This window comes from Glycine max, chromosome 1, assembly GCF_000004515.6.
Source record: "Glycine max cultivar Williams 82 chromosome 1, Glycine_max_v4.0, whole genome shotgun sequence".
NCBI classification, from domain to species: Eukaryota; Viridiplantae; Streptophyta; class Magnoliopsida; order Fabales; family Fabaceae; genus Glycine; species Glycine max.
Window position 1 is genome coordinate 41,421,214 of NC_016088.4, and position 23,059 is coordinate 41,444,272.

Genomic DNA, 23,059 nt, shown 5'->3' on the forward strand with positions numbered 1-23,059 from the left:
TCATCGCTCAAACAGTGTTAATGTCTAATGGAAGGAGAACTTGTGGGCAAGTGTTTAACCTTCGTAAAATTCAAAAAAAATAAAATTGGTGAATTATTCAAAACTTTATTGTAAGAAATTAAATAGTCTTTATTTTATATATATATATATATATATATATATATATATATATATATAATTTGTCTTTTTCTGTCGACGACTCTATTATTACAAAACCCGAAGACATAGTTAAGCTAGTGGTACGATACCATTCATTTCCGATCACCGACAATAATGATGGGTGTCTTCTCTGGATTTCCTCTTCTTTTCCTTCTTCCTTTTTGCTTTGCTTCCTTAGCTTTTGGAGCCACTTTGCCAGAAGACGAAGGTACGTAATGCACATGTACATGCGTAGATAGATCTTAGTCATTTTATTCTATTCTTGCTTTGATTCGTGATGGGGTTTGGTTATTTTTATTTGATAGAGTTTATTGATATAAACATTTATATTTATGTGCGTGTGTTAGTGCAAGCTCTGAGAGACATAGCACACACAATTGGGAAGAAAAATTGGAACTACAGCGTAGATCCATGTACTGGAAAGAGTAATTGGAATTCTTCCGAAAAGAATGTCGTCACATGCAATTGTTCATTTGTTAATCACACTTGCCATGTTGTAAGCATGTACGTCTCTCTCTCTTTCTATTTATAGGACTACTTTGGACTACTTTATTGTTAAATTTATGTTTTATTCTTAATTAATTGCGAGATATATTAATAATTACCATCATTTTTTCGAGTGAGTGTATTTATTAAACTGTTAATTAAAGAAAATGCATTCATTGATGGAACAATTATCCTTTAAAAAATAGTCACTTTTTAAATTATTAATATAATGGATAGTCTTGAAAAAAAGTAAATTTATAATATATTAATTAATTTAATTATTTTTATTGATTATGATGAATTAAATAATTGTTTCTTATATATAAAATTAGAAGTAGTGTTACATTAAAAAACTGAAGTAACACTTATTTGAAGTATTAGTCAAAAATATAATTAATATTGCATTGAAAAACTAACATGATAGTTATTGTGAGACAATTATTTTTATTTTACAAATGCGAGTGAATAATTTTTAATGATGAATTTAATAATAGTGGATACAAATAGATTATTAAGTGAAATTTGCATGAAACTTATTACTACCTCCATTCCTTTTTAATTATTAGATTTTTGGAAATCAAATTGTTTTTATTTATATGTTGTTTGAAAAGTTCACTATCACATTAATTACTCTTTTACTATGTTTTTTTTTATATTATAAGACATAGTTTAAAAGGAATTGATAGTCCTTTTTACAAGGCATTTTAAAATTCCTATGAATCATTTAATATTTTTTCATTAATGGTTCTTATTAAATATTCTAAGTATTTAAGTTTTTAATTGATAGTGATGCATAATATTTTTGGACTTTAATATTTTCATATCACTCATAACAAGTTAATGACTATTAATATTTAATAAGAACATAATTGGTACTCCTTCCGGTCTTATATATTGGTCACATTCTAGAAGAAATACTTGACCTTATTTATAAGTTATTAACTAACCTATTAATAATGATTTTCCAATTTTGTCCTTTATGCTATTCTCATCACTTTATTATTAGGGAATATAAATATTGAGATTAAAGGTTGTTATTGGTCTATATCCATTGATGGGGATAATAGAATAATGAGTGAATATTAATAATGACGTGGAAAAGAGAGAATGTGAGATAATAATTTAGGCTAAGCATTTAATTAATTATCAGTGAAATTAGTTAGATGTATAATTATGTTAGGGTATAATTGGAAACTTGTTTTATTTTCAGATATATTTAATGGCTTAACTTCTCTTCCTTGATCTTGATGATTCAATTGAAAAGTGACCGTCGTTAATTTAAGACGTAATAGACTCAATATTCTTAAGAAAGATTTCAAGTTCAAGTCTTAGTATTAAAAAAATATAATTGAGAGGAAGTATTTTACCAAAGATAACTAATCTAATTTTTCGATAGAAATTAATCACCACAAAAATAATAAATATTTTATATTAAAGTAATGATCCAAAAATAGTCATTGGATGACTTTTCAATTAACACACTCTAAACATAATGTCAATATAACCCTTTTGATTCTTAATGGTTACACACTCATTCATCTTTTAAGGACAACTCACAATCCTTCATTTTCTAATTATTATTGTCCGAAAATATATTTTAAAGCTAATAATTTTAAAAAATGAGTAGAAGTAGTAATATAATCGTTAATGACACTGCTCAATATTAAAATTATAAAATATTAATATATTTGTAAATAGTTAAAGTTTGTTCATCTCTCACTCACTCTCACACACATGCACTATATATAAATATATTCATTTCTTCAGCATTAACAACTTCATGATTTTTAATGGCTGCAGCATCTTAAAAGAACAAAATCTTTCGGGTATTATCTCAACGGATCTGGTCAGATTATCCTATCTCCAACAAATGTATGTATGGTGTAACATTCTTAACTTGCAATTTGACTGTTATAATATACATGATTTATTATCTTTTAGTTATTAAAATTAATAAAATTATAATTTTTAGTTCTTGAATTTTTTTTCTTTGGCTTTAATCTTTTAACTTGTTATTTCATCATATTTTTAGTCTTTTAACAATTTTTGCGTCCTAACTTTTAGTTTCTAAAAGAATTAAAAATAAGGACGAAAAAATTAAATGACTAAAAGAAAGATGAAAAAAAATTAAAAGAATGAAAACAGAAATAAAAAATTTAAGAACTAAAAATATAAATTTAAAAATGTTTTCGGACTAAAAGGACAATTTATCTTGATATATACCTTCATTAGTATTATTTGATTTATTAATTCTTTGTCTTTAATTTATTGCAGTGACTTCACTCGGAACTACCTTAATGGTACAATTCCTAGGCAATTGGGAACCTTAAATCTCGTCAACATGTAATATATCATGCTTTGTTCCTTTGCTTTCACTCTTAATTTTTCTCCTTCATGCATAAGTGGCCCAATTTAAAATATTAAAAAATAAATACTATTATTTGATCAGGATTCTCTTGAGGATAGAATTAAAGACAATCAATAAAAAAAAAAAGAATTAAAGACAATGGGTTTTCGTTTTTCTCTTTCTTTTAATGTCTCGTAATTTTTTTTTAATTTGTTATCTTGTCCTTATTTCCTAAAACAACGGGGAATCTAATTGTACAATTTCCCTTTTGTAAGTTCCTTTATTGGAAACCGTCTAACTGGTCCAATCCCAAAGGAGCTTGGAAACATCACCACTCTCAAAATTTTGTAAGTTTCTGGTTTTGTACATTAAACTTTTTCCCTTTCTAGTTTTTCTTTTTGTGAGAGAGTTTAGAGGATCTGAATTTAAAATGAATAGAAAATTGGAGTTCAATCAGTTATCTGGAAGTCTTCCTCTAGAGCTTGGGAATCTTGCCCAGATTGAAAAACTGTAAGCCCTTTTCAATAGTCTCTGAATGACTTTGAATTTGGTTGATCCATATTGATTTCTGAAGCTAAGTTTACTGATCATTTGGTGCATATTCTATGCCTTCCATTCATTACTTGTTGTTCCTTTAGGCATCTAACCTCCAACAATTTCACTGGAGAGTTACCTGCAACATTGGCTAGGCTCACAACATTGAAGGAACTGTAAGCTTTGTGCATTTAATATGTCAGATTGTATTGTATTTGACTTTGAGAATGCTTAGGCCTACTCTATCTTATGCTGAAATCAACTTTATTTTGAAGAGTTGGGGAGACAAGTATCTAACTCTTAACCATTTGATTATGGAGGTTTTGATACCATGTCAAGAATAAACTCTCCTAAAAGATTAGGAAGTTAGTTGAAAGGTTATGTTTGGTTTTAAATCTCTAACGTATTTAACTTCTATTTGTGGTTTATCCTCCTACAATGCAGTAGAATTGGCGACAATCAATTCTCTGGAGCAATACCCAATTTTATACAGAGCTGGATAAATCTTGAGAAACTGTGTGATTATATTTTTTTCCCCTTTTCTTTAATGAACTTTAGTTGTTTTAATTTTTTTACGTAATGTCGCCTTATCCAAAACATATTTTTTAGTATCATGCATGGGAGTGGTTTGAGTGGGCCAATTCCTTCTGGAATTTCAATTCTGAGAAATCTTACTGACTTGTAAGTATGATGCTCTCTAATGAACCAAGATTTAAGCATTAACATGCTTTTTATTGTATAAGTGATTAAAATATGATATGCAGGAGGGTCACCGACTTGAATGGATCTGATTCACGGTTTCCACAACTTAATAATATGACAAACTTGTTAACACTGTGAGTCAGATGATATGATTATGATTATTATTTTTATTATTCAAGTTATTGTCTTGATAAGAAAGTGTTTCAGGGAATGAAAATAAAGATATGCTTATGTGTTGTTGCTATCACTTTGCATATTGTATGATTGGTTGCCAGAATATTCAGGAGTTGCAACATTATTGGATCCTTGCCAGAGAATCTTGTAAAATTGACTAATTTGGAAATATTGTAAGTGGTGGTTTATTTTCTTTTCCTTTATGTTCTTTTTAAGATGATAAATCTCAATTTTTATTGTCATATTTTAGTATATTTAAAGTTAAAATATGAGTTTGAGCCTAACCCAACCCAAAAGCTAGTTCAGTGGTGAGGGTTGTCTTCTACTTATATACTCTATCTTGACACTATTTCTAGCCAATGTGAAACTTGGGTTTTTTTTTTTTCAATATTTAGAAGCTTGTAAAAGTCTTGCATTTTAGTCTCACTGATTTGGTGAAGAACTTAAAACATAATTGTTGTATGCACTACATTATAGGAGTTATGTTTAATGTTCCTTTAATTTAATTTTCCCATTAGAAAAGAACATATTCTGACCGTAATTTCTTTTCTAGAGATGTTAGCTACAACAAATTAACTGGACCAATTCCAAGCATTTTTGGTGATCTTCCGCACTTGAATATGCTGTAAGAAATTTTCCATAATTTTTCTATATTTTTACACCAAAATAATCTCATACATTTCTGAGTAGCTAGGAAGTGCTATTCTATTTCATTAAACTTTCTTCAGTTTTAGTTTGAAATGGTAAAAGTTCTAACTGGGTTATTTTGGATAGACATACAGTATCATGGCAAGAATTTGCTTACTGTTCGCCAATATGTTTGTTCAACTAAAGACTTAAACATATCGGTGTTTCTGTAGTCTTTTTATTTGGAATGGACACATACACCCCTCATTTGACTTTGCTTGAATGTTCAGAACAATGTATTTAACTCTTTGAAAGAAATTTTTCTCCATCAGATAATTATGTTTCTATTTTTTGAGGAAAAAAGCAATAGAAAATAAAGAAAAATTGATAGGAAAAGCAATAAGTGGAATTAAGGAGTAGCAAAGCAGAAAAAGATATCGGTGACTGGAATTTTTGTCATTCATTTATGTTGGTCACTGAATTGAAACTAATATTGGTGAGGTAAAACTAGATAAATCCTTAAAGACAGTCCACGTAATTTTGAATATAGTTCACTAGTCTATTTGTCATTTTTCTATCAATAATTTGAGTTATATTAATTGACTTGATATTTGCTTTGCTAGTTTTTTAGAAGGGAATCATCTCACTGGATCGCTGCCTCGGTTGATAGATAGACCTCACTATGTGTGAGTTACCTTTCAAATGCTACCTATATGATTTATTAATTTAGTAATTCAAGTATTTTGACTGATAAAATGGTGCCCTTGCACTAATTATTTGTTCCTTTTGTGCATAACTTTGGCATAGTGCTTTTAGTGCAAAATATGCAGAAAAATTCTAACTTCGTCCTTAGGAAGAGATAAGAATCCTTTGATCTTTTCATTAAATAAAAAAGTAAAAATAGAAAACACTCCCATATATTAGAGACAAATAATCTGAGTACATTTGGATAGATTTTATAGAAAAGAAAATTCAAGCTTGTATCATTCATTGTCTTTCTTTTTTGTATTTTGACAGTAATGCTATTTCTCCCTTGCCTCGTTGTACTATAAAATCCATATGACAAAAACAAAATTTTGAATACGAAGAAAAAAGGTCTTGGATTATATTACATGCTATACTCTGCTTTTGTTTCTTTTATCATGATGTAGGCAATAACATTTTTTTTTATGGATAAACTGAATCATTCAGTGAACAAATGATCCAGAGCAACTATGGTAATGTTGAATATAAACTAGAAGAAAAAAGCCATTGTGTTGTTTTTTCACTATTCTATTAGTTATTAAAAGTTTATTTAGTTATGTTGCTATAGAAGAAATAATATTAGAGTGTATAGAAAATTAGTTCAACCAATGAGGAGGATAAGATGTCGGCTTTACTAAGAATTTACCAATATCTTCCACTCTCTCAAATAGAGAGAAACAAAGAAAACAAAAAGCTAAAGAAGCTTGCAAACCTATCTTGTTATCAGAAAGAGATATTTCCACAAGAGGAAGACGTGACTTTAGAGTCTTATCATATAATGGATCTAAAGAATCTCACTTGAGCATTCTGCTCCATCGATATACACCAAAGAGCTAAATCAGCTTCACATAGACATAAGGCTTCACCGTCCTTATTCTTACCAAAACCTTTGAACTTCACCAAAAGTAACTGCTCCAAACTGAGGAACTAATCCAATGTTTTCCAAAAGAACAAAACTTAGCTTATGCTGTTAGGTACTTTTGGTCTTCTCCATCAACATTGGAGCTTTATCTTGGAAATCCATGTCAACATTTAATGTTGAGTTTAATTGCGTGAGTTATTAAGGTAAAACATCCCTAAAAGCATCTATCAAACTACATATAAGTTTTGTCTTTGCCAAAACTCCAATCTGATTATTCCACAAGTAGTACTTGACAATGTAAAAATATATGACATGTAAGAAGAAAGAGCTGTGTGAGGCCTATAGATCTGTAGCATGTTTGTACTTTTAGTCTCATTAAGTATAGCTGGTGCTAACAAATATTTGACTTCATATGTTGCCATACCTTCGCATAGCGAAGAGTCTCTGGGCAATGGGGTACGAAGTTTTTATTTATGTTGGCTGTAGCCATTGTTGAGGGAAAGATACTCTTTGTCTTGATCAGTTGGTATGACCTTTGGGAGAACCACACCGCAAAACTTAGCCATTGTAGTTGGAGAGTGTAAGGTCTTATAAACCCTACAATAGAATCCCATACCTAATTGGCTCCTGATAGCCCACCACACACTATAGCCTTAGTGTCCACCTGCATTGCTCACGATACCAATTGATAAGAATCTTGGGAGAGCCACACCACAAAGGATAGCTAAGGTTTTATAAACCTCACATCTCAATTAAGGCTGTTCTTCCCTATTGCTATTAATGATTATTAATAAGATCACCAATAGAATTCCATTTTTGTTGAGTCTCATTTTGGTTCCTGTATGCTTTCCTATGGAAGTTGTGACACCCTCTACCCTTACAATTATAACTAACTAATCAAATAAATCATACAAAATTTAATTAAAAGATTATAAACACATAATAATAAAAGAAGGAAAAAAAAACATGCAAAATTAATTAATAATTTTTCTTTTTAAACACATTTAATCTAATCAATTCAAAAGGATAAAGGTTCACATCCACTTAGTGAAAACGTAATAGAATATTACTTTTTTTAATAAAAGATAAGATTATCTCGGCTCAAAACAAGGCCGTCCACTCTAAATAAATAATAATAAAAAATCTAAAGTAGAAAAGTATAACACAATTATATCATTCAGTAAATCATAATCCCTATCACAGACTAAGTCTCTCCATCTCTAGCATGTGACTCATCATATGAAGGCTCACATGAAACAAAGTGGCAATCAGCCCAAACACAAACACACACCGGGAGTGAGTTATCACATTCGTATATAATAAAACATTAGAGCATGTGAAACATATAATACTTAAAGCTGAATTTATATAAATAGCATTACTGTACAAAATCGCACACATTATTCACACCCATTCAAGTTTACACACTCCATAAAATAACATCAACCACAATTGTTAACTCAATGAAATTCAAACACAAGCGTTATGCAACAATTATACTAAGACTCAAGCTTATATGCAATGTGGTACCATGTCAGTGAAAAACAACACTGGGGCGCTTAGAAGTACATGACAAAGCACACCACACAATGGGTATACTCGGTCACTCTCACTAAGTAACATCATAAGGTGACCAGTCAGGGTTACTCTGTTTTGCGAGAATGCCCCAACCACATGGGATCAACATGGGCTTAAAGGAGCACTCAAACCGAGTATCTTTACCCCCAAGGCCTAGACTCCGAAGAATCCGTTTGGGCCTCACCTTCCTGATTCAGGTCCAACCCCTAAAATATTATTTTTTTATTTGCACGCAGACACTGTTTATGAGTTATATAATACCCACGACCTTACTCTTATATTTCAAACATATTTAACAAATTGCGCTATAGTTTAACCCTTCAGGATCCTAACTAGGAATCCTACAATTTTCTTTAACACTGCGCATAAAAGTTCTCTCAAGGTACACACTGGTCGGGTTACTGTATAACTCATAACTCACATGACAAGTAATATCTCTACAAATATCAATCACACACTCATTCACAACCATGTTTCATGTCTACAGTTTAACATTTCACACTCTAACTAATTACAAAATATACTCAACAATTAGATAACAATGTATCATAATAATAATAACATACAATATTTAACTTCAAGGCTTATAAACAAGTAACTATAAAATACACGTAAAATATATATATATAAGTATATTATATTCAAAATATATAACAAAATATATATATTAACGTAAACGTAAACGTACATATCACATATAACATATAAAAAGTATTAAATATATATTAATATAAAGTAATCACAATAATATCAAATATATTATTAAGTAAATACAAATTATATATAACAATAAAATATATACTCATATTGATTTCTATGAACAACATGTATACCTATATTTTAAATATATTTCAACTAAGTTGCCAACATCAAGAAAATGCCTAATTACAATGTGAATACAACTTTAGTTAATTTCTTTAAATGATTTTAGCCAATTCAATTATCCAACAATCCCTACACCTATGAATTTCATGACAAGAAATCACCCACGTGAAATAAAATATACAGTTTGTAAAAAAAACAGTATCAATATATATGTACACGTATACACTGCGGTGTAAAAATAATTATCTGGACACAATATACATTAGCACAGGAACAAGATTGAAAGGCCAACATATCTGGTATAAACAAAATCACCACCACACAATTTTTATGTTAATTATAAAGAATTCTAATTCCTAAGGTACACACCTAACAGAGAAACACATCAATCCTACAACAAACTCGCAACAGAACACATCAATTCTACAACAAACTCGCAACAGAACACCAATTGGTTCATCAAACACACTCAATCCGCGATTAAACATGAAAACATAATTAAATTCATAAACACCCCAAAATAACCCAAAAATTGATCCTCTAGGGATCCCTACACATGTTCATTCTAATCTCCAAGCGTGAGTAACTCATCCCTTACCTCAAGGTAGTCGCTTAAATGTTCTCTGTTAGCAATGGTGGCGTCTCTGGTGCTCTCTAGAGCTCCTCCTCTGATTGCTCTGTTAGGGTTCTTGTGCGTCTGTGTTTTCCAAAAAGCTGCTCTAGGTTAACATTTGGCTTATATAGTGGGAATTTATGACCTAATAATTTTTATTTTATTTTTTCTTATTTATTTATGTATTAATTTATTATTTTCTTATTTACTTATTAAAGTTACGGCTGTTACAGAAGTGATGCATGTTAATTTTATTAAAAAAAATATGTTACTAAGCAATTGCTGTCATAATATTTTCTTCTTTTAGCTACTCATAAATTTTTTGATATTTTGTTGCTGGAATTTTTTTCCGTACTTCGTTATAGTTGTATGCTCTATGCTCAATTCAATAGTTGATAAGTAGCTCATAGCGGACCATTTTGATTTTCCCTTTGATGGAATCTCCTATTAAGACTTTTAGAATTCTTAATCAAGTCCATGAAGTCAACATCTTGTGTGATCTTTGTTTCTAAATCACACATTTTATGAACCTTATACAGAGATCTCTCATATAACAATCTTAGTATCGGCAACAACATAGAGGAGCTACAGTGTCAACCGGGAACTGTGTAAGACTCCTTGCAGTTTCATACTTTTATTTTTCTTTATTTTTAATTTTGTAGTTTTAAGAAGCTATCTAAGCCTTGACCATTTACCATATGCCTCAGGAACTTGTTTGCTTCATTTTCTAATGGAAACAGCTTGTAAGTTTAATGTTCTTAATTCTATATTTTTTATACTAAATATTAACAAGTTTATACAGGTTATAATGTGCGCTGATTTATCAGCCCTACCTCACTCCATTCTTCCTTTGTAACTTTATTTTTTCAGAGGAAATGTTTCATGTTTGTCAAACATTCCGTGTAAAAGTAAGTTGGTTTATCTTGGTTTTCACTATAGACTATTAGTTATTATTTTGACATTTGAAATGGTTGGTTTTTAATGTATTTATACCTTCTTTTTTTTTTTTAACTTAGAGATACAATAACAAAGGGATATCTCTCGTTACACTAGATTGCCAAACTTTTTATATAAGAAAAAAAGTTGTTGTAGGAGTAGGATACTAAACCTCACTATTAAGTTACAATGGTGTTATAAAACCGAAGAAATGTGATATCATCCTAAATAACTAAGCTTGAGCCTTGATGCCTTAAGTTAGTCTTTTGTGATGATTCCAGCCAGGAAAGGTTATTGAAAATTTTCCAGTGACAGTGGACAATGGTGTTTTGTGTTGGATAAAATGGCTACACTCCTGGAGGGAGGGGTGAATAGGAGTGTTCAAAACTTTATAAAAAAAATCCTCTTTAATTTTTCAAAAACATTTTGATATTTTTTTCAGACTTTTTAATAAATAAAAGCTTGCTTTGGATAGATCCAAGTATAAAAAATATTTTGAATCAATGATGAGTAAGTGATGCTTTTGAAATTTCCTTTAGTTCTTGGGTTCAGTTTCATATCAGCTTAATCTTTAACAATTACAGTTAACTAAAGCATGTTAAAAAACCAAACTCAATAGAAAGAATTTTAAGGAGAGAGAGAAAGTGTTTGGCAGAGCACTAACCTCTCAATACTCAAAGTAGCAAGTGTGGTAGCCTGATCTTCATGTGAAGTGAAATATATAGTTACATCTATGGTAGCTTGTCCAGCTTTGTGGCTGGAAACTTTATTGAAGGAGCTAAACCTGAAAACTAAACTAATGAGAATGTTGATTGACAAAGAGTCAACAATTGACTTGGCTAAATATCCTATTGCACATGGAAGGTGAAGAAGGTGAAAGTATACAAAAACAAGATTTCACTTCTTACTGTGAACTAATCTAAATTAGGGGGGGTGTTAATTCAGTCAATTACTTGTGTTAGAGGCTGTTATTAACTTTCCTATATAAGGGAGTCACTGTAAAGTACAGTAAGTGAATAGTATATTTTTCTGTGTGTGTGAATATTCTCTGTTACAAAGAAACTTGTGATTAGTGTGAATGTTTCAACAATGGATGGAGACAAGAAAAGAAGATCAAATAGAAAAGTTAATAATAATAATAATAATAATAATAATAAAAATAATGCTTCCATATTTTTGGAATATGGCAATAGAACTATGACGGGACAAGTCAGAAAATCAAATGAAAATTTGACTAAATTATAACAATAGATTTTGTCTACTCACCTTTTAGGAGTTTCCTGTTGCAACCTACCTTCAATCTAATAATGGTAAGATGCATTTGATAGGAGAGAATAAATAGCAATTATGAGAAAATAAATAGAGATTCAGGGAGACAAATTAGGGATTGGATTGGCAAATAAATGGAGTCACTTGGACCATTCAACATACTACCTTCCAATCTAATATTATGCTCATTCCACTGGGTTGCTGTGACTTAGTGTTGGGAATTGACTAGCTGGTAACACTTGGTGACATTACCTGGAATTTTGACAAATTGAGCATGGAATTTAAAGTGCAGGGACGACGACATGTATTAAGAGGGGCTTCTTCTAATGCTGTCAAGACTATCCGAAGACAACAAATGAGTCAAACTTTGGCTAATGGAGTTCATTTATCTATGCTATAGCTTTGTGACACTGAGGGTGGATTACTTCATTCCTTAACTACTCATGCTCAACAACCTACAGTCCCAGCTGCCATAGAGCAACTTTTGGAGGCTTATTCAGACATTTTTATCGAGCCAACTACACTTCCACCACCCTGGGCAGAACATGATCACAAAATATCCCTAGTGCAGGGTGCAAATCCGGTGAACAAGAGGCCCTACAGGTATGCTAAACATAAAAAAGATGTCATTGATCGACTTGTACAGGAATATTTGACTTCTGGAATTATTCAAAAAAGTAGCAGCCCTTATGCTAGTCCGATAGTCTTAGTCGGTAAAAAAGATGGCTCTTGGAGACTTTGTGTGAATTATCGAGAGTTGAATAAAAACACTGTCAAAGATAAGTTTCCTATTCCGCTCGTTGATGACCTTTTGGATGAATTACATGGCTCCACTATTTTCTCCAAAATTGACCTTCGGTCCGGGTACAACCAAGTGCGAATGGATCCTTTGGATGTTCATAAAACTGCCTTCAAGACTCATAGGGGTCATTATGAGTACTTGGTAATGCCATTTGGCCTTACCAATGCCCTTGCTACATTTCAAGGGCTGATGAATTCTATTTTCCAACAGTTTTTTAGAAGGTTTCTTCTGGTTTTCTTCGATGACATTATCATCTACAGTTGCAACTTGATAGATCATGTGGATCATTTACAAAAAGTGTTATCTACTATGAGGACTCACTCGCTTTTTGCCAGGAAGTCTAAGTGTTATTTTGCAGTCCCCAAGGTGGAATATTTGGGTCATTACATCAGCAGTGATGGCGTTTCTACCGACCCTACTAAAATTACAGCGGTTAGGAATTGGCCATTGCTCAATCATTGAAACAACTTCGTGGATTCCTTGGCCTTGCGGGTTACTACCGAAGGTTTGTTAAGGGATTTGGTGCAATTGCTCGGCCATTAACTAATATGCTTAAAAGAGATAATTTTTGTTGGACCGATGATGCAAAACTTGCATTTCAGCAACTCAAAGACTTGCTACTCCAAGCACCTGTGTTGCGACTCCCCGATTTCAACAAAACTTTTGTGGTAGAGGTTGATGCTTCTGGTGTGGGACTTGGAGCCATCTTAATGCAAGAACATCACCCGATTGCCTTTATTAGTCAGGCCTTAAACCAACAACAACAATCTTTATCCACCTATGAAAAGGAATTACTGGCAGTAATTTTTGCTATTCAAAAATGGTGCCATTACCTTCTCAACAGGCAGTTTGTGATTAAAACGGATCATCGAAGTTTGAAGTATATCCTTGATCAGCGGTTGACCACTGCTTTTCAACAAAAGTGGTTAGTGAAGTTAATGGAGTTTGATTTCTCCATTGAATACAAGCAAGGTCGTGAGAATGTAGTGGCCGATGCTTTGTCACGAATGAGAGAGGTTTACCTCCTTCTTACGATAAAAATGTTATCTTTGTTGTTGTGGATCGATTAAGCAAAGCTGCTCATTTCATGGCACTGTCTCATCCCTACATAGCAAGCGACGTGGCTCAATCCTTCCTAGATGGATTAAGCAAAGTTGTGTTAGTATAGAGCAATAAAAGAAGAGAAAGAAATAAAGGGAAGAAAGAAAAAAACACAAAGTTTGACGTGGTTCAGCACACAATGTATGTGCCTACGTCCACGGCTACACTAGGAGAACTTTTTATTACTTGCACATAAAAGCTTACAAGGTGTCTCTATATATAACACTAATGAGACACAAGTTTTTACAAACCAAGCGATGTGGGACTAAGACCACACAAGTTTTACAGACCAAGCGATGTGGGACAAAGGAACTAAGACCACAAACTCTAACAATTCTCCCACTTGGGGTCTAAGTTCCAAACTCTAGCAGCTCCTTGTAAGCAATGAGTTCATCGACTCTTTACCTAGTGTAGCGCCTTCATCTTCAATTATCCTTGAAGGCCAACTGAGGCAATGCAAAGCCTCAGTTTGTCAGTTGTAACAACTTTAGTCAACATATCTTCTGGATTCTCTGATCCTAAGATCTTCAATAAAGATAAGTCTCCATCATTTATCAACTCCCTGATAAAATGGTATCTTAATTGAATATGCTTGCATCTAGAATGGAAGACTGGATTCTTAGCAAGACTTATAGCACTTTGACTGTCACTAAACATTGGAGCATCATCTTGTTCTTTCCCTAATTCATTGAGAAAATTCTTTAGCCAAATCATCTCCTTAGCTGCTTCTGAGATAGCTATGTACTCGGCTTCCGTGGTTGAGAGAGCAACTCTATCTTGAAGTTTAGACTTCCAACTCACAGCAGTACCTCCCAAGGTAAAAATGTAGCCTGTGGTGCTTTTCTTGGTATCAAAATCTCCTCCCAAGTCTGCATTTGAAAATCCCTGTAAAGTGAGATTGCCTTTTGTGAAACACAAACACAACTCTGAAGTACCCTTCAGATATCTGAGTATCCACTTTACGCCTTCCCAATGCTCCTTCGCTGGATTTGATAGGAACCTACTGACAACTCCCACTGCATGTGCTATGTCAGGTCTGGTACACACCATAGCATACATCAAACTCCCAACTGCTGATGCATATGATATTCTTGACATGTAACATTTTTCTTCATCTGTCTGCAAAGATTGCTTCTTTGAAAACTTCAAATGAGATCCCAAAGGGGTATTCCTGGTCTTAGAATCTCCAAGGTAAAACCTGTCAAGCAACTTGTGTATATATTTCTCCTGAGACAGCTTCAAAATTCCTTCTGATCTGTTTCTAAGAATTCTCATACCAAGGATTTGTTTAGCTGGACCAAGATCCTTCATTTCAAAGTTTTCTGCCAACTGCTGCTTCAACTTGTTAATTTCTGCCATACTAGATCCTGCAATCAACATGTCATCAACATACACGACAAGGATAACATAACTATTAGTATATTTCTTAACATAGCAACAATGGTCCATGTCACATCTTTTGAATCCTGAGTTGCTCATAAACTCATTAAACTTGTACCACTGTCTCGGTGCTTGTTTCAAGCCATATAAACTTTTGTGAAGCTTGCATACAAGATTCTCCTTGCCTGGCACTTCAAAACCTTCTGGTTGGGTCATATAGATGTCTTCCTCTAAATCCCCATGCAAGAATGCAGTTTTAACATCTAACTACTCCAAGTGAAGATTCTCTGCAGCTACTATGCTCATAATAACTTTGATGGTAGTCATCTTTACAACTGGATTGAAGATCTCTGTGAAATCAATTCCTTGTTTCTGCTGAAACCCTTTCACCACAAGTCTCGCCTTGTATCTTCTTCTACCGTTAGATTCTTCCTTGAGCCTATAGACCCACCTATTCTGTAACGCTTTCTTTCCTTCTGGCAATTTAGTTAAAGACCACGTCTTATTCTTCTGAAGGGATGTCATCTCATCTTTCATCGCTAGCTCCCACTCAATAGTGTCATTCCCCTGTGTAACCTCACTGAAACATTCTGGCTCACCAGCATCAGTTAACAACAAATAATGCAATGAAGGGGAATACCTATCTGGTGGTACTGAAATTCTGCCAGATTTTCTTGGAGGAGTTGATGGTTCTGGTTCTGACTCAACCTCTACGCCTGTACTCTGGTTTCTGTTGGCTACATTACTTTCTGAAATTTCTTCAAGTGTTGCTTTCTCAGAAATTTCTGACAGTTTACCTGCACATGTAGATTCTGCAGAAAATTTGTCCTTATAAAATAAGTTCTCATTAAAAGTAACATTTCTGCTTCTGATAACTTTCTTGGTTTGGTCATCCCAAAACCTGTAGCCATACATGTCAGATCCATAACCAATAAAATAACACTTCCTCACCTTCGGATCCAATTTATCTCTACTATTAGAGTCTGTCAGTATATATGAAACACAACCAAAAATTCTCAAATGTAAAAGTTTTACCTCCTTTCCAGACCATACTTCTTCGGGCAACTGATAATTCAAAGGAACTGATGGTCCTCTATTGATGAGATATGCTGCTGTGTTTATTGCTTCTACCCAGAATGCTTTAGGCAAGCCAGATTGGATCCGCATACACCTTGCTCTCTCGTTCAAGGTTCTATTCATCCTTTCTGCAACACCGTTTTGCTCAGGTGTTCCTGGTATTGTCTTGATCATTCTAATCCCATGTTCTGAACAGAAGTCTTTAAACTCCTGACTATCATACTCCCCACCATTGTCAGATTTCAGACTTTTAACCTTTAGACCTGTCCGATTTTCAACTTCTGTTTTCCACCTTTTAAACACAGAAAACACATCAGATTTATTTTTAAGAAAATAAACCCATACCTTTCTGGTAGAGTCGTCAATAAAGGTGACATAATACGTGAGTTTCCAACAGATTTCATAGGGGCTGGCCCCCAAACATCTGTGTGCACCAATTCTAGCTTTTCAACTTTAAGAGTCTTCCCTGCCCTTGAGAAACTGACCTTTTTCTGCTTTCCAAGGATACAATGTTCACAAGCACCAACATCAACATGCTTGAGGCTTGATAGCTTACCATTTGCCGCCATAAGCTTCATTCCTTTTTCACTCATGTGTCCAAGTCTTTGATGCCACATGGTTGAATTATTGACAGCCTCAATAACTGCTACCATATCCTCATCTGCAATCATGTAAAGAGATCCTCGCTTCTTTCCACGAGCCACAACGAGATTGCCTTTTGTTACCTTCCAAGCTCCATCTCCAAAAGTGGTGTGATGTCCCTCATCATCCAACTGCCCTATAGATATTAAATTTCTCTTTAAGGCAGGAATATGTCTGACATTGTGCAATGTCCATAGGGATCCACTGGAGGTCTTGATGTTGATATCACCTCTTCCGACAATGTCAAGAGATTTTCCATCTGCAAGGTAAACTTTTCCAAATCTTCCAGAAACATAGTTAGACAATAAATCTTTAGAGGGAGTAGTATGGAACGACGCACCTGAGTCCATGATCCATGAATCAACAGGACTATCCAAACTGCAAATTAATGCATCATCAAGTTCATCAGTTGCTGCATTTGCGGATTCATCATCATCGCGCTTCTTGTTTTTGTGCGACTTGTTCTTCTTTGGTGCCTTGCACTGATTGCTAAAGTGACCTCTCTTGTCACAATTCCAGCAAGTAACGTCACTTTGAAATTTTCTCTGACCTTTCCCTCTTGACTTTGATCTGCCTCGACCATTCTGACCCTTCTGGGTAGTCCTTCCCCTGCCTTCAGTATTCAATGCTGAATTGGAAACATGACTGGAAGATTCTCCTGAATCTCTCTTGCGAACATCTTCGCTTAAGATCAAGTCACGTATGTCACTAAGCTTTAATGTGTTCTCCCTTGTAGAACTACTAACTGCAGTAACAGTTGCAGCCCAACTATCCGGTAGTGATGACAATAGAATCAATGCCTTCACCTCATCCTCAAATTTAATCTGCGCTGATTCCAACTGGGCAAGAATAGTATTAAATTCATTAATATGATCAGTTACAGAGATACCTTCTCCCATCTTGAGGTTGAACAACCGGCGCATCAAGTATACTTTGTTGGCTGCCGATGGCTTCTCGTACATATCTGATAACGCCTTCATTAAGCCTGCAGTAGTCTTCTCGTTCACGATGTTGAACGCGACGTTCTTGGCTAATGTCAATCTGATCACGCCAAGGGCCTGTCGATCTAGCAAGTTCCATTCTTCTTGCTTCATGTCTTCTGGCTTAATCCCTGATAAGGGCTGATACAGCTTCTTCTGATATAGATAATCCTCTATCTGCATCTTCCAAAAGCTGAAATCTCTGCCATCGAACTTCTCGATCTTCACCTTCCCCTCTTCTAATGCCATTGCTCCCACAGCCTCCTCTAAACTGAGAAGACTCCCACTAATTCCTTTAAACTAAGGAAATCCCGTGGAGTAACCAAAAGCTCTTGATACCAGTTGTTAGTATAGAGCAATAAAAGAAGAGAAAGAAATAAAGGGAAGAAAGAAAAAGACACAAAGTTTAACGTGGTTCAGCACACAATGTATGTGCCTACGTCCGGCTACACTAGAAGAACTTTTTATTACTTGCACATAAAAACTTACAAGGTGTCTCTATATATAACACTAATGAGACACAAGTTTTTACAAACCAAGCGATGTGGGACTAAGACCACACAAGTTTTACAGACCAAGCGATGTGGGACAAAGGAACTAAGACCACAAACTCTAACAAGTTGTTGTGGTTTTCCTGACACTATCACTAGCGATAGAGACCCTGTCTTTGTTAGCAACTTCTGGCTTTTCAGGGTGTTCAAGTGCAACTTTCCTATGCTTATCACCCGCTAACCGATGGCCAGTCAGAGGTAGTGAATCATTGCTTAGAAACTTACTTCCGATGCATGATGGCCGATGCTCCACAAAAAGGGTCTAACTGGTTGTCATTGGCAGAATGGTGGTACAATACTACCTACCATACTTCTATTCACGCCACCCCTTATGAAATAGTCTATGGGCTGGTGGATATCCGCGCCACCCCTTATGAAATAGTCTATGGGCAGCCTCCACCAGCCTACTTACCTTATCTTCCTGGTGATTCGAAGATGGAGCTAGTTGACAGAAGTTTACTCAAGCGCGAGGAGATGTTAAAGCTGTTGAAGTTTCACCTCCGAAGAGCTCAAGACCGAATGAAGCAGTTGGCGGATAAACATCGCAGTGATCGCCAATTTCAAATAGGGGATTTTGTTTATGTTAAGCTTCATCCCTATCGTCAAGTCTCTGTTTCTCATCGGGTTAATGCTAAATTGGCACCTAAGTTTTATGGCCCCTTCAAGGTGTTGGATCGCATAGGCGCTGTGGCTTATCGACTTGACCTTCTTGCTGGATCTCGCATGCATAATGTTTTTCATGTTTCTCAACTCCGGAAGCATGTTGGCACTGTGGTTACTACTACAAATATTCCTGCCAGCACTCACGCAAGCTTTGCTTCGCGTGAACCAGAGTCTATTTTGGATAGAATGACTGTCAAACTGGGCAACCGAGCTGTTACTAAAGTTCTAGTAAAGTGGAAACATCAACTTTCGAAGGATGCCACATGGGAGTTTTACTATGATCTTTTGCAACGCTATCCTTCCTTCAATCCTTGAGGTCAAGGATGATTTTGAGGGGCGGGTAATGATAGGAGATAATAAATAACAATTATGAGAAAATAAATAGAGATTCAGAGAGACAACTTAGGGATTGGATTGACAAATAAATAGGAGAAATTGAGTGAGAGTAAATTTTGTCAAGAAGACAAATTAGGGATTGGATTGACTGAGAGTAAATTCTGTTAGTACTCTGCAGCTATATATAGGAGAAATAAGAGAAGGTTTTGTCAATCATTCACTTACATAATAATTCCTTGAACTCCAGTTCTGAATAATAGAATTTCGGAATCCTTTCTTCATCTCAGGATTCCCTATTTCTCTTTAATTCATCGAATTCCTCATAATTCCTTGAATTACCATATCAGCATTCAGCATTCATTTTTAGAGATCCGATTCTCGTCGTTGAAGTCAAGTTGGATGCTAGTACAAAGGATCTTTCATGGCCTCTCCAAGTCCCATCCATCTTGCATATGAATTTCACAAATAGAAAATGCATGTGAGATAGAAGAGAAGATTAGAAGAGGATGAGAATGAAAGTTAGAAGAGAGAATGAAAAACATAGAGAAAGAAGATTTTTCAAAAAAAAAAAAACTTAGGTTTCAAATTTTAAATCATAATACCTAAAGATGAGTGTAGTTGGAGCACTACTTGCCATGGTCTACTTGATGCGACAATTCTGGCTCCATGGCCTTGTCTAGTGGCGCCGTTGAGAAACAGTTATGGGTCCGACGTTTCGGTGCAATGAAGGAACAAAGGAATAAAGCAAAAGAGAGACAAGGAAGGGAGGAGATAATGATACAAAGATTTCATAGCTGGAATGTGTGTAGCAAAATATACATCTCTTTTAAATAGAATGGAATGCAAAAAGTATGAATATGAAAGAGAATGGAATGGAAAAACGATAAATACTTAAATGGCAGCATAAAATGGAGATGATGTTATGACCTCGAAAAATATATCCGCATGCAATAAAATGAAATTTTCTAGAACACTTAAATATGTTTTTATTCTTAATTAATATTTGATTTAATTTTTGGGGTTATTTTTTAATAAAATTTTGTTTTATGTGGGACTTTTTAATAAAGTAACACTTTTATTGTTTATTCTTGTAATACGGATAAATTGAAAAATTTTGTGTTTATTTTCTAATAAATTAAAAAATTTTATTTTAATAAAACAAATAAAAAATATTTATTACAAAACAAACACAAAATTTACTAATTTATTGGTACTAAAACTAAATGTCAAGGACAATAAAAAAATTATTATTTTATTAGAAACTCATTACATAACAAAAAATTATTAAAAAGTAAATATAAAATTAGATATTTAATAGGGATAAAAACATATTAAATCAATTATGAATGCTACATTTAATTGGCTGAGAAATGACATGTCAAAAGATTTTGGGCTAGAATTTTTTTTAGGGAAGATCTTCACTTTTTATATATATATATATATATATATATATATATATATATATATATATATATATATATATATATATATATATATATATTAAGATTTAGAGGTGGACATTTATAAATTTTTAAATATATATATATAGAGAGAGAAAGAACAAGACCTTTTAGAGAGAATTTGGAAAATGAAAAGTTTCTTATTCAGGAGAATGTGGTGTTACATAAGCTTTGTATATCATCTATATTTATATATTATTGACAGATTGAGTGGACTGGAGATTATTTCCTTAGATTATAGTAAGCTTTGAAATTTTCTTGACACTACTGGTCATATATATATAATAATTACTTAATTTATCAAAACTAATTAAAATAATTAAATTAATTAATTTGTTATAAATTTTAATTTTATTTTAAGACTATCCACGACATTAAAATTTAAAAAATATTACCTTTTGTTTGTTATATATCACATTGGAGGTAATAATATCCATGGACACTAAATGTATATGCATGGTATTATTTCCTAAATAAATATCATTATTTCCAACAAACCTTTATTCCAATATGATTATTTTGGTTGAGAAGAACAAGGGATGATAATTTTGCACCGATTACAGGGCTTTAAACAAAATTACATTGTCCAACAAGTTTCCAATTTTTGTAATAGATGAATTATTAGATAAACTAGGAGCTACCATTTTTACTAAGCCAGACCTAAAATCTAGATATTGTAATTCTCTCATACTCGTATAGAATTATAATCTCAAACAGAGCATAATTTCTCGAAGTATTTTGACTAGACATTGAACAGTTGAAAATTTTCAAAACTTTTATGTATTACTTTCTAACTCATTTTTACTATGCATAATTAATACACAGGAAGAGGGATCCCAAAAATTTGTTTATTTATTTTAAATGTAGATAAATAACAAAGTTGAACTTTAACTTTCTTTTAAAAAATACTGAGATTGCAACGCCTAACTACCCACCTCTCAAAGCTAGAGTTCAACCACTCCAACCCTAGATGAGGCTCGAAATGCTCATGTAGAGCTAACAAATCACAGTCATATACATCCTCAAATGATTTCTGAAGAGTATGAGTTACAGGTCCAACTTGCAGGAGATACAAGGATGACACAATGGTTCGGGAATGATGATTGATTCCCCAACTGACATTTCTAACAAAACTAACATATTAGCATTTGCCGATAAAGAAAAAAGGTCAAACTTACATAGGTTCTAATTAGGCACTCGTGAGTCATGAAGGCCACTTATGGGATTTGGAAGTATTGATTCATTGGTCCAACCTACCAAATTGTGAAATTTTTTGGGAGTGACAAGCATTTTCTTACCTTCCACCTTGAAGACAAGGTGGCACACTGGCACCAGAGTCCATAGCAGGATAAATAGGACAGGGAACATGGAATCAGATCAAAATGGGTCTTAACTCGATGCAACAATATACTCCTTATGTAATATATAATATACTAATGGTTGGTTAGTTAGAGAGGAGCAACATAAAAATGAGAGAAACTAGAATGTGGTATCTTAGAGAGAGAGAACTGATTGGAGGATTTGGAGAGCCTAGGCTTTTTAAACACCTGATTATCACCGGATTCTTTCTTCCCTAACATAGTAGAATATCACATTGGTATCTTCTGGGAATTTAAGGTTTTATAATCAATAAAATACTCCATTCTTTTTTATCTTTTCTGATCCAGTTACATTAGAATGTTAGAAACAAGAGGATGTAATAAAACTAAAATCTTAATATATAATTGTCGAATATGATTTATAATTGTGATTAATTGTTTAAGTAGTTGTTAACCAAATTCTACTTATCCAGCTTCATATTCTCTGCATATAAACTGTGGTGGAAATCTTGTAACTGATGGAAAGAAGACATATGATGATGACACGGGTGAGACTACTGGACCAGCAAGCTTTCATAATGACCGTGGAAAAAACTGGGCACTTATCAACAATGGTCATCTCTTTGATACCGACCGCGTAAACTACTATAATGTGACTAATTCAACTAAGCTTGTAATGGAGAATGTTGAACTGTACATGAATGCACGTGTTTCTCCTACCTCTTTGACCTATTATGGATTTTGTTTGGGAAATGGAAACTACACAGTAAAACTCCATTTTGCAGAAATAATGTTTACTGATGATAAAACATATAGCAGTCTTGGAAGGCGTGTATTTGACATCTACATTCAGGTCCATATTTTTATCATTTTCCTAAGTTGGTCAACCACA

General features: G+C 33.5%; 1 protein-coding gene and 1 long non-coding RNA gene across 2 annotated transcripts in view; one reads left to right on the forward strand and one right to left on the reverse strand.

Moving 5' to 3' along the window:
• The first annotated feature begins 206 nt into the window (after nucleotides 1-206).
• Nucleotides 207-23,059, forward strand: part of LOC100801071 (probable leucine-rich repeat receptor-like serine/threonine-protein kinase At3g14840) — a 30,791-nt gene continuing 7,938 nt past the window's right edge. The window contains exons 1-17 of the mRNA XM_006573301.3: nucleotides 207-367; nucleotides 507-663; nucleotides 2,446-2,517; nucleotides 2,920-2,988; nucleotides 3,268-3,339; nucleotides 3,431-3,502; nucleotides 3,631-3,702; nucleotides 3,971-4,042; nucleotides 4,136-4,207; nucleotides 4,291-4,362; nucleotides 4,504-4,575; nucleotides 4,956-5,027; nucleotides 5,653-5,715; nucleotides 10,191-10,259; nucleotides 10,359-10,394; nucleotides 10,522-10,559; nucleotides 22,641-23,020. Coding sequence (XP_006573364.1) covers nucleotides 274-367; nucleotides 507-663; nucleotides 2,446-2,517; nucleotides 2,920-2,988; nucleotides 3,268-3,339; nucleotides 3,431-3,502; nucleotides 3,631-3,702; nucleotides 3,971-4,042; nucleotides 4,136-4,207; nucleotides 4,291-4,362; nucleotides 4,504-4,575; nucleotides 4,956-5,027; nucleotides 5,653-5,715; nucleotides 10,191-10,259; nucleotides 10,359-10,394; nucleotides 10,522-10,559; nucleotides 22,641-23,020 — 1,554 coding nt within the window. The 5' untranslated portion in view covers nucleotides 207-273. The remainder of the gene's footprint in view (nucleotides 368-506; nucleotides 664-2,445; nucleotides 2,518-2,919; nucleotides 2,989-3,267; nucleotides 3,340-3,430; nucleotides 3,503-3,630; nucleotides 3,703-3,970; nucleotides 4,043-4,135; nucleotides 4,208-4,290; nucleotides 4,363-4,503; nucleotides 4,576-4,955; nucleotides 5,028-5,652; nucleotides 5,716-10,190; nucleotides 10,260-10,358; nucleotides 10,395-10,521; nucleotides 10,560-22,640; nucleotides 23,021-23,059) is intronic.
• Nucleotides 11,252-20,169, reverse strand: LOC102666760 (uncharacterized). Its single transcript, XR_001387967.3, has 3 exons — nucleotides 19,991-20,169; nucleotides 19,614-19,833; nucleotides 11,252-11,371 (listed from the first exon to the last, which is right to left on the reverse strand). It is a non-coding gene; the product is annotated as an uncharacterized lncRNA (long non-coding RNA).